Raw genomic sequence first — 12,500 nt, forward strand, 5'->3', positions numbered from 1 at the left:
AGTATATTATATTGTATTATATTATAATATAATATAGTATATTATATTATATTATATTATATTATATTATATTATATTATATTATAGTATAGTATATTATATTATATTATATTATATTATATTATATTATTGTTATTAGATCAGTGCATTGATGTTTTTATGGGATTTGTTAACAGGCAGATAAATATAGAGCTTTTTTTATAAAGCATTATGTTTAGAACTATAAATCTTTAAATAACAACACACAGGTCTTTAAATGAATGTTTATTATTACGACATCATCGCAGCTGTTGTCCTGGATCAGATGACTGTGGGTCATGTGACGGTGTGAAGCCGTCCGTCGTCTCCTCTTATGGTATAGATCCGTCCCAGTAAACACACACAGGTGTCCAGCTGTCAATCAATCAGGGCCGTCGCTACGGCAACCTCAAACACAACACTGATGTGTTAATGCATTTCTGTCTGAGTCTATTTATCTTTTACACTCTGTTTATTTATTTTGACTTAATGATTTCTTCTCTGTTTACGTTTGCTGTAAGAAGTTTTAATCTTTATTGCATAATTCTGAGATGTAGATATGAGGTCCAGAAGTCCTAATTATGAAATAACTATATATATTATAACATTTTCTTAATGTTAATGTTAAAAACCCATTGAAATAAAGTTTATGTAAAGCTAAGATAAATAGTGTTCTGAGTTTGCCACAAACAAAATGGAAGACGACATGAAGGTTAATTCAGCTCATATTAAATGTTCACTTCAGTAAAAATGTAACTTAAATGTTTAGTTAACAGCAAACCGTCACCGATCGTTTTCATTAATGCATTAATGTTTATTTGTCGTCGTTGGTTCAGTTTTATGTATTTATGTTATCTTTTAGTTTTAATCTGTGTTATACTGCAGGACTGTTGACCAGTTAAATAAACTCAGTATAGTTTTAGTTCCTGTGTGAAGCTGACGCAGATCCGGTGTCCTGCAGGCTGAAGGTTGGCGGTATCTGAACCTGCAGCTGAGAGCTAACTGTTAATCGCTTTCTCATTTTTACAAACTATATTTAGAGCGTGTTGTTCGTACTGTCCGGACGCTACTGTTTCTGCAGAAATCAGATTCCACTGCTTTGGTTTCCAGGAAATAGTCCGCCCCCTGTTTAGAGACACACACATATAGTCACACACACATTGTGTATCAGTGTGTTGTGATTGGCAGGAGGCAGATTTTTGGGGCTTTTTTGGCTTTGTTGGACTGTTTTGTGGCAGAGAAACAAGGGGAGAGAGAGAGATGGGTATGACATGCAACAGAGGTTCCTTGCCAGACATGAACCAGAGACAATCAATCAATCTTTATTTATAAAGCACCCAATCACAACAAAAGTCCTCACAAGGCACTTTACACATAGAGCAGGTCTAAACCGAACTCTTTAATTTAATTTAAAGGGACCCAACACTAAGCAGCACTTGGCGGCCATCTGCCTCGACTGGCTGAGGTTGAGAGGGAGAGACAAAGGAGAGAGGAGGAGAGGAACATTGACATTGCAGGTTTATAACATGTGCTGTAACCACTTCACTACAACGGCGCTCCAAGAGAAAGAGTTTGTTTTGACTTGTGTTGAAATCACCTGAAACATCCTCCCTACCTCAGCAGAGCGGCTGATGATGCTCACCTGCCGTCATCATCACTGATGGGCTGGGCTGGGTATTGGTACCCGACACCTTCAAGATATCGACCGAAATAAATCAATACCAAGGGAGACATTTCGATACTACTTGGCATCAATTTATATCAGACGATACATCTTAATAGAGCCCCAAAACCTACAAAAAAATTCTATAACCTCATTAGGAACCACTAGAACCAACCAAAACCCTCTCTAACTTTCTCAGTGAACATTACAACATCTTAATAGACCCCAAGAACCTGCTAGAACCTCCTAAAGTATCACTAGAACCTGCTAGAACCTCCTAAAGTATCACTAAATGTATCGTCTGGAATAAATCGATGCCAAGTGGTATCGAAAACGTCTCCCGTCAATCGATCCTTTTTCTGAGAGGTTCTGTTGGTACTTTAGCAGCTCATGGGGCTCTATTGAGATGTTGTAGTGGTCCCTGATCAGGTTCTAATGGTATTTTAGGTGGTTCTACTGACCTCTGAGGAGTTTCTAATTGTTTTGATGGTTCTAGCAGTTTCTAGTGATACTTTAGGAGGTTCTAGCAGGTTCTTGGGGTCTATTAAGATGTTGTAATGTTCACTGAGAAAGTTTTCTGTTGGTTCTAGTGGTTCCTAATGAGGTTATAGAATTTTTTAGGAGGTTCTGCGGCTCCATTAAGATGTTAGAGTGGTCACTGAGGAGGTTCTTTCTGGTGGTTCTAGCTGTTTTTAGAGGTAACTGTGAAGGTTTTAGTGATAATTGAAATGGTTCTAGATGTCATTGAGGAGGTTTTATTGTTCTTTTAGGTGGTTCTGGTGAACACTGGAGAGGTTCTGTTGGTTCATTAGATGTTGTAGTGGTATTTTAGTCTGTTCTAGTGATCTTTGAGGAGTTTATTTGTGTCGTTTTGATGGTTCTAGCAGTTTTTATTGATAATTTAGGAGGTTCTAGCAGGTTCTTGGGTTCTATTAAGATGTTGAAATGTTTATTTCTTTAGCGGTATCGACAGAAATAAACCGATACCAAGTAGAATGGAAACGTCGGCCATCAAACGAAACCTGCAATCAATCCTTTTTGCACCCAGAGCTAGAAAATATGACTATTTGTACGGACTTGCTCACAGCCAATCAATGCGGGAGTTCTTGGATTTAATGGGACGTGATTGGCCCACTGCCACAGCAGCTACGACCCGTCTGTGGTGGTGAAGTCGCTGTTAAGTTAGTAGTTAAATGCATTTGTGTGAAAAATCAAATCATTGAGATGTGGAGGAGTGGAGGCTTCTATTCACATGATGGGAATCAATGAAGTACTCAGTTGGTATCGGTATCAGTTTAAGGGGACTTGGATTGGTGCTGGTATCGTCGTTTTTCAGCCTAACTGATGAAGCAGACGACCTGCTCATCGTCACAAACTCTCTAAAAGAATCGCAGCAGGACTGATGAGTGAATCAGACAAACGTGGAGTCGGGAATCAGGGCTGAGTGAAAAGGGAGAGCAGCAACCTTTACACATGACTATAAAACTATAACCTGAAACGTAGATATGTGCTCTAAATATCTTGATACATCTCTCGAAGTCTTGGTGTCCTCTGGTTTTGAGGTCGGGACAGTTTGTCCTGCAGCCTGTCAGTCAGTCAATGAACCTCTGAGCAATGTTTCTACCAGCTAAAAATACCAGCAGCAGCACGCGGGCCGCCCTCTCCGGTCAGTCTTACACCCTGCAGGACTCAGCCGGAGCAGACGTGGACACTGTTTTGGCTGGAAGCAGGAACCTTTCCCGGCTCTCCTTAGTCACATTTACAGGACTTCAGTCTGATCATTACATTTCTAAAATATTTTCTGACATCTTACAAGACATCGAGGGCATTGCATGATCCCGTCCTACTCTGGAAGACCCCTGTTTGTAACCTAGATGCACACAGAGCTGGAGGATCTGGCCGCCTCACTGCACCAGACCACAACCCCAAACCACCGCCGCCAGCTTCGCCACCCTGTCGTTGCCCACCTTCATCATGTAAACTGGACGTGGAGCTCCTCCTTTGAGACGGCTCTCTTACGGACACTGTGCCGAACGTTCTCGTGAGGACAGAGAACAAGTTCTTCTTCTCGACGGGGAGACCTGGTTCCACCGTCAGTACCGACCGACTGATTCCAAGAAAGTGTGACTGTACGTTTGTCTGACCAGAACATCACATTCCTGAAGGTGATTTAGAGGCAAACCGACAAAGAAAAGACAAAGTCAAAGTAAAAACTGGTCCTGCTCTCGTGGATTTTAACCCAGTTTGGAGATGAGGGAGTTGCTCCCCATCACAGTGAGGCGGCAGAGACAGAGGCAGACCAGCCTCCCTGCTCCTCCTTCCTCCTCCTCCTCTTCCTCTTCCTCATCCCCCTTCCCCATCATCTCCTTCTCCATCCAAACCTCCAAAAAGTTCCCGTTCTTCCATGTGGTAAAATGCTGCAGGTACGACAGACACCAGCATCCCGCATCACCCTGCTGCTGCTGGTCGTATCATTCAGGAAATCCCAGAAAGGTTTTAAAGTGTATTTCTTGTGTTTTTGTTTCCAGGTACGAGGCGGAGAACGCGTTCTTCTCCGGTCTGAGGTTGAGCGACTTCAACATCATCGATACGCTGGGAGTCGGCGGCTTCGGACGCGTTGAGCTGGTAACAAAACACATCGATTAGTGTTCATTTAATTTCTAATATCAGATCAATCAGGTGCAGGATCGAAGGTTAGGGTTAGGGTTAGAACATACTCAGATAATGTAAGCTTGACAGATAAAGTTCAGACCAGTTTGAGTCCAAAAAAACCCAGTTTGAGGTGAATTCAACACCAGTTTGTTAGTCTGAGTCTAACTGCAGATGGTTGAGACCAGTTTAAAGATACGAGATTACTTTAAAACCAGTTTCAGACTAGTTCAAAATGAATTACAGATTAGGTTGAGACCAGTTTATGATAAGTGCCAGATGAATTTAAAACCAGTTTCAGACTGGTTTGACACCAGTTTAACATCAGTTTAAGATTAGCTTTAAATTAGTTTTTAGTCTAGTTGCAGATTAGATTGAAACCAGTTTAAGATTCAGATTTAAACCAGTTTCAAATCACTTTGAGATACTGTAATTATAAGGATAATTTCCGAAAAATGTGAAGCCAGTTTGGTATGTGTGTGGGTGTGTGTGTGTTTGTGTGTAGGTGTGTGTGTGTGTGGGTGGGGTGGGGGTGGGGGGGTGGGGGGGGGGGGGTCCAGCTATATGCAGTAACTTTCCAGTAAAGTGTCACGGCTGGTAACTGAAAACCAGTCATCATGTGATGGTCAGCTCTCGGTCAGGGTTCAGTGTGATTCTGATTCTCATCTCTGTGCAGCAGACCTGATCTCTTACATCCAGCGAGGCCTTAACGAGGTTATCAAGTCTTAACGAGGTTATCAAGTCTTAACGAGCGTAACTTATCTTAGCAAGTTTCTCAGACCAACAAGTTTACAATAAGTGTATTATATTCAGTTTGATAGACTGGTTTATCCTCACAGTGGGAACAGAGATGGAGGGATGATGGTCAGGGAGTCAGTTTCTCTGCTGCTGGGGTTGTTGTTTTTTTTTTTTGGGGGGGGGGGGAAGCCCTGTGGAGGGTTTGCCCAAAAACAGAAAGGAATCCCCACTCAGGATCTCCATCATTCCTCAGGAGGTATTTTTAGCAGGTGAGTCAGAGCGTAACTCTGCACCTCTGACCTCAAGCTGTCTGAGAGTCTCCCAGCATGCATCTAGTGTAACAGCAGGAGGCGCCGACTTCAATGACGTGACTTTTGACTTTTGACATTTTTTTTTTTGCAGATTAAAATCAAACAAACACAATAATATACAGAATAATATAAGATGAGATAGATTGTATTTGTCATCCAAACGAAGCTTCGTAGCAATGGCTCAAAAAAGTACAGTATATTAAAAAGTGCTGGTATCAAAAATAGTAAAACTGGGAAAATAAAAAATACAAAACAAAACAAAACAATAACAAACACTATGTATATGTATATGAAAAAACTATCTTGTCCAGTTCTGTCTGAGCTTGCCGCAGACAGTTGCTAATGATGTTGAGACAGATCTTATAAAAGCTGCTAAATGTTACAGATCTATATTAAATACAGTGTTCTGCGCTCTGTTCATACACAGTAGTGAGTTAATGCAGGTCAAGCTGCCTCTGATGGGCTTTTATAGCAGTTAGTCTTCATCCTTTAAGTCTTTTCTCTTCTAAAAGTAAAAAAAAAACTTTAACTGAAAAAGAAAAGACTTTAAAGGAGACTGGATGGTCTGTCCAGAAATGTATGTGTAACACCTATTAATAAAACTGTCCACAACTCGTAAACACCACACACACACACACACACACACACACACACACACACACACACACACACACACACACACACACACACACACACACACACACACATGAGGGGAGGTGAGACCTTTCCAACATGTCAGAGTAAGAGCTCGTATAACATAACGTAAAGAATCCATCCAGAAATAGAAGATTATGTCATCGAGGTTTATTTACTCCACTGTGTGTGTGTGTGTGTATATGTGTGTGTGTGTGTGTGTGTGTGTGTGTGTGTGTGTGTGTGTGTGTGTGTGAGTGTGTGTGTGGTGTTTACAGTCTTCAGTGGGAAGAAACTTTAACTGTTCAGTTTTATTACTTAAGCTGCAACAAAAAAAATACATTAATTAAATATTTCACATGTTAATTAATAATTAATTAATTAAATTAATAATAATGTATGAATCATTTATTTTATTAAATGTCATAAAAACGGTAAAAATCAAAATGATTTAAATGTAAAACTTAAAAATATTCAGTTTACTGTCCTGTATGACAAGAAAAGCAGCAAATCTGCACAATAAACAACGTGGAAATAATTAAAGTTTTTGTAATTTTCCTCCCAGAAATGACAATTAATTGATTATGAAAATGACCCACTAATGGATTATTCATATAGTTCTTTCAGCAGTTTATAACGTCAGTATTTAAAAAGATTATTAAGGCTGAGGAGATCCCTTACCCTTTAAATGAAGTTCACAAATATATAGTTTCATGTTTAAAAAGTGATTTCCTGACACAGCTGGTGACTTTTATTAGTTATTAACCACAAAAAACGGGAGGAAGTAATGTGATTAGTTGGGGACTATTTTCAGTGGCGGATGAATCCACATTTGGTGCAGCAGTGGGTCACAGTGTAATACATCCTGCTGGGTCTGTTGACCAGAAGAAGAGGAAACACTTCCTGTGACAGTAGAGGTGACGGCCTGTTTGTTGTTCTTCTTCAGGTGCAGCTGAAGAGCGACGAGGCGAAGACGTTTGCCATGAAGATCCTGAAGAAGCGTCACATCGTCGACACGAGACAACAAGAACATATCCGCTCCGAGAAACACATCATGACCGACGCGCACTCTGATTTCGTCGTCAGGTCAGCAGATCGAATATTATATTAACCCCCCTGTTGTCCTCGAGTCAAGGAAGGAAGGGAGGAAGAAGGAAGGAAGGGAGAGAGGGAGGGAGGGAGGGAGAGAGGGAGGGAGGGAGGGAGAGAGGGAGGGAGGGAGGAAGGATGGAAGGGAGGGAGGAAGGAAGGAAGGGAGGAAAGGAAAGAAGGAAGGGAGGAAGGAAAGGAAGGAAAGGACGGATGGAAGGATGGAGGAAGGTAGGAGGGAGGGAGGAAAAGAAGGAAGGAGGGAGTGAAAGAAGGAAGGGAGGAAGGAAAGGAAGGATGGAAGGATGGATGGAGGAAGGTAGGAGGGAGGGAGAAAGGAAAAGAGGAAGGGAGTAATGAAGGAAAGAAGGACAGAAGAAAGAAGGAAGGGAGGCAATAGAGAGGAAGGAAAGAAAGAGAGAAGGAGGAAGGGAGGAAAGAAGGAACAGTCAAAACAGACGGGGTCAATTTGACCCGGGAGGACGACAGGAAGGTTAAACACAGTTGGTGCACAGTATAAAAACTAGTGGAAAATATAAATTATAAACAAAGCGTGACACAGATATGTTGGTGCTCTTATTGTGGAAGGATTTATGGGATGTAATGTGTGTTTTTCATGCTCAGGTTGTACCGGACGTTTAAAGACTGTAAATATCTGTACATGCTGATGGAGGCCTGTCTGGGAGGAGAGCTGTGGACAATACTGAGAGACAGGTAACCTTTAAAACAGTTATCAATCTTCTACAAACATTTAATTAGTTTTTATTGTCAGTCACTTTCATATAATAGCATCTAATCATTTTTAACAAGAAGAAAATAAATGATTATCAGCTGAAAATGAATCAACAGAAAAACAGATTTTAAAGTCATAAAGTAATTTATGATGTAAAGACTCCAAACATGAACTAGTTTCTTCTTTTGTCTGTTTAATATAATTGTAAAGTGGATAAAATACAGGTTGTTAATAAGGTTTCTGACTGTTGGAGATGATGATCTTGGATTTGGAGAAACTATAAAATGTATATCAAGAACAAACAGAAATCAGCAGTTTGATGTGAAAAATTAACAGAAAGTAAAAAAGTGGCTGTTCAATCCAATGAAACTGAAACCTTGAAAGAATCCAAATGGTCTTTGTTCTTTAACTGGATGAATCTTTGTGTGTTTAAGGGGTTCGTTTGAAGACTCGACCACAAGGTTTTACACAGGCTGTGTGGTCGAAGCCTTCGCCTACCTGCACGCCAAAGGCATCATCTACAGAGACCTGAAACCTGAAAACCTCATACTGGACAGCCGAGGATACGCCAAACTGGTACGAACAGTCTGCAGTTTCTCCTAACAGTTACCCGGTTGGTAATCCAGCTGTAGATAGAGAGAAGATCATGGGGTCACTGAAATCTAAAGGGTTCCTCATCTGGAGTAGGAATGCGATCCAAAGTAGGGTTCATCCTTCTGGGATTGGGAATAGCAGCTATGTGTGGAATGGTGTCATGATGTGTGTTTCAGTAATCTGGTCTTTTCTAGGTGGACTTCGGTTTCGCCAAGAAGATCGGCCTCTGTAAGAAGACGTGGACGTTCTGCGGGACGCCGGAGTACGTAGCTCCGGAGATCATCCTCAACAAGGGTCACGACGTCTCAGCAGACTACTGGTCTCTGGGCATCCTGATGTACGAGCTGCTGACGGGCAGGTGAGGACACAGCGGGCAGTAGAGTTCAGCAGAGTCAGACTCCAGTCAGTGTACAGCGTCCTTACAGTGTGTCTCTGTCTGTCTCCAGTCCTCCATTCTCAGGTCCGGATCCAATGAAAACCTACAACATCATCCTGAGAGGCATCGACATGATCGAGTTCCCCAAGAAGATCACCAAGAACGCCGCCAATCTCATCAAGAAGCTCTGCAGGTAGAAGACACTGAGCTCAGACTCACTGTAGAGAAATTAAATGATTCTTTTCATCACTAGAAATAAAAATATTAACCATAACTGTTTGTGTCATCAGAGACAATCCCTCAGAGAGACTTGGAAACCTGAAAAACGGCGTTAAAGACATCCAAAAGCACAAGTGAGTGACACCTGATTTGGCTGTTTCTCTTTCTTTCCCTCCTTCTTTTGATACAGTATAAATATAAGTAAGGAAGACATGATAGATATGAAGTGGAGCATCTTTCAACTGCTGAAACTCATCTCTCTCTATCTTTCTGTGTTCAGGTGGTTTGAAGGTTTTAACTGGGAGGGTCTGAGGAAAGGAACACTGACTCCACCCATCATACCTGCTGTGAGTAGAAATAATCTTTACCTAATTATTCCCTCCAACACCAAACCCCTGACAAACTGAAATCACTGTAAATATTTTGAGGTGTTAAAGATGTTTGACTCTTTGTTCTCCTGTCCAGGTTTCCTCCCAGACTGACACCAGTAACTTCGACAGTTTCCCAGAAGACACTGAGGAACCGCCGCCAGACGACAACTCTGGTTGGGACTATGACTTTTAAGTCCCACCCCAATCCCTTCCACCAAATCCCAAAGCCTGACCCCCTACAGAGGGCAGTGACATCCAGATCTAAGATGAAGAGGACTCCTCATCAGGCTGAACTCTGTGTGCCATTTGGTGGATGTTTTTACCTGAACTACCACTGCGGGAGCCCGGGGGAATTAAACCCTTATTGTTTTTGTAGCCACATTGTGCCCCCAAATGATTGGAGAATTAAGCGTGAGGAAGGCAGCAGATAGAAAAGGACTTCTCGCTGTTCCCTCGAACTGGAGGAACCCTGAACTGCCAAATCCCCTGAGACTTGGAAGATGATTCACGGTGGAAAAAAAACCCCAAAACACTTTTTGTTTGCATCTAAAAACATGTTTATCAAGTCTAAGAGAAGGAAATCAGTCATATGAATGATGCATGCCTGGTTCTTCTCTGGCAAAGAGTTACAGGCATGTGCTCCTTAAGGTTTTAGAGAACAGTCAGAAATCTGGAATTTAATGGTTTCATCTACAGAACCAACAACCAGGAGTGTCTTTATGAACCCAGAACAACTCTGATTCCTTGTTTGGCTGCTGCTGAGCTTCGGGTATGTTCAGCCATCAGCAGTCAGTCACTCAGCACAGGCCTTGCTTTGTGTCCCGTATATTGCTGCAACACCTACAAGTACTTTGGACATTATTTAGTGATGTCAGTCAGAAAGTTGCTGCTTCAAACTGCCAGTGAAGCTACCGGAGGCAGACGCTGGTAGATCTTAAGGAGTCGGAGGAGAAATCCAAGCTGTCACAAAGTGCTTCCCAGAGCAAAGGTCAAAGCTGGATTATCACCCAGGCCAAGTTTAAACCCCAAAAAGTGAAGCAACGTTTGGTTGTCTGTGTGGCATTTAATCCATGGTCATGTAATAACAGAGGTGCCTCAGGATTGGCCATGTTTACCCAATCTTGAGGTCCTGTCTAGTTTATGGACCCTATGTCAGATTCTACTGCTAATATTTTTGTTATTTCAGCTGATATTTTGCTAATCAAACTGAAATATAGCAACCCTATGGCAGGTTTCTGGGTCTCTAGAAAAAAAGGGTTGGGGGAAATATGTGTGGTTCAGATCGTGGACTGTCATTAGTCTCTTCTGTGCATCAGTGACCATCTTGTTGGCTTTATTACCTGCACCAATCAGCAGCTGAGTTTTTAAGTCATATTTAAAGTGTGTAAAGCTGCAGTTCTTCTAATCATCTTCTTAATCTAAGTTCAGCTCTCAGTAGAAAATTTAGTGCTGATTTTAACCACATTTTGTTTCATTACATCTTAAATAACATTTGCTTGATTGACAGGGGCCTCAGCCTTTTCCCCGCCCTCTTTGTCCATATTAGGACTTCCAGAAGCTGACAAAGGCCTAAAATCGTCCCCTCAGGTATTTAAATCAGTGGCCTATAGAAAAGCCTCTGCTCCTCTCATGTGTCCTTCAGGGTTAGATTGCTATGTCACAGTATTTTGTCATTTTAAGGTGGTTTTGGAAGTTTTTAAGGGCTTCTCTGACCCTACGAGCCCAGGTTTGGATCAGAGCGGATAAATTTGAGGTCTGGGTGTAAAAAACAACTGAAGACTGAACAGATGAACTTGAAGTCACCACGATGCCTTCACTTCTCATTTCCTGTTTGGGAACTCTGAATCCAAAGACTCAAAGACTTTGTGTGGTAGCTGTTGTCTTCTCCAGCGGACGACAGGTTTACGATGTGAACATTTCTACTTTTTAACTTTCCTTTTCTATCATTCTTTTGTGACGTGACTCTTCGGATCACAGCACGTAAAACATGTATTTTGTACATATTTCCAAGATGTCTACATATTTTTTGCACACACACACACACACACACACACACAAACATTCTCACAGACACGCGACGAAATTCTTATCAGCTGATTGTTTTAAGGTGAAGAAGGTTTAAGCAAAAACTAACTGAATGTCCAACTGAAATCACATTTGAAGTGCTGTTAATAATGTATCAGATATCAGAAATACACAATGTTACATTTTAGTTGGACTTTAATTATTATTATTAGTCTCAGACTCGTGATGTACTTGCTTTTGAAGAACATGGCTTCATTCCTTTTGAATCAAACATTAACTTGTTAATTAAAACAGGTTTCATGTTTATTTTATTCGTGTTTTTTCACCTTTATATCGGGGTCAGTGAGGTTTTTATTGTCTAAATGTGGTTTAGTTTAAATTTAAAGGTGTTAAAATGTGAAAATAAACGTATGAATAACTTGCACACATTTTTTTTTTTTGGATCCAGCATCAAATTTCTGCTTTTAATCCATTTTGAGAGAATATATTAGAGGATTATGGCAAAAATGTCTAAGTGGTGTAACCATAAAAACTTTGTACCAAATAATTCAACTTGCTTAAAAACAGTAAATAGTCAATAAAACACCATATCAACTAGTTTGGCATGATCTTACATTATAACTTTATATTAAATAAAGGTAATGGAATACTATTGTTCTACATATTACATTTACTCTGGTAACCATGGAGATCAAGAAACATTTACATGTTTAAATGAAGTCATTATTAGTATAAGTCCACTTAAATACACAGGTGATAAAATATATAATATTTATCATTATTTTGTGGTTACACCATTTGACATTTTCAGGAGCATTCAGTCTTACTTTTGGTAAAAAATGGTGCAAATGTCATTTCAAATGATATAAAACCAAAAAATACTAAATGTACATTTTAACAAACCTGATGCTGCTTTTAAAACTAGTTTTACTGATTTATGAATTACCAACACTTATTAGTTACTGACCCGTATAAAGCAGCGGGACTTCGCAGGTCGACCATCAAACATGAATATGTGGTCAAAGCGAGTATGTCTGTGCTACAAGAGGAAACCTTTTTCATTTCATTTTAAACTCCATGA

The 12,500-nt window shown here is 40.6% G+C and overlaps 3 protein-coding genes across 4 annotated transcripts in view; 2 read left to right on the forward strand and 1 right to left on the reverse strand.

Annotated features, from left to right (window-relative positions):
• The window catches only part of LOC134003394 (cGMP-dependent protein kinase 1-like), a 40,506-nt gene extending 30,597 nt beyond the window's left edge, over positions 1–9,909 (forward strand). The window contains exons 10-18 of the mRNA XM_062442588.1: positions 4,210–4,306; positions 6,959–7,098; positions 7,726–7,815; positions 8,269–8,410; positions 8,623–8,786; positions 8,875–8,997; positions 9,095–9,157; positions 9,304–9,370; positions 9,489–9,909. Coding sequence (XP_062298572.1) covers positions 4,210–4,306; positions 6,959–7,098; positions 7,726–7,815; positions 8,269–8,410; positions 8,623–8,786; positions 8,875–8,997; positions 9,095–9,157; positions 9,304–9,370; positions 9,489–9,587 — 985 coding nt within the window. The 3' untranslated portion in view covers positions 9,588–9,909. The remainder of the gene's footprint in view (positions 1–4,209; positions 4,307–6,958; positions 7,099–7,725; positions 7,816–8,268; positions 8,411–8,622; positions 8,787–8,874; positions 8,998–9,094; positions 9,158–9,303; positions 9,371–9,488) is intronic.
• LOC134003385 (HEAT repeat-containing protein 1-like) overlaps positions 1–12,500 on the forward strand; it is a 398,094-nt gene that overhangs the window by 149,122 nt on the left and 236,472 nt on the right.
• Positions 1–12,500, reverse strand: part of LOC134003416 (microfibril-associated glycoprotein 4-like) — a 153,164-nt gene that overhangs the window by 72,648 nt on the left and 68,016 nt on the right. The gene's annotated exons all lie outside the window — the stretch shown is intronic.

Source organism: Scomber scombrus, chromosome 21 (assembly GCF_963691925.1).
Source record: "Scomber scombrus chromosome 21, fScoSco1.1, whole genome shotgun sequence".
NCBI lineage: Eukaryota > Metazoa > Chordata > Actinopteri > Scombriformes > Scombridae > Scomber > Scomber scombrus.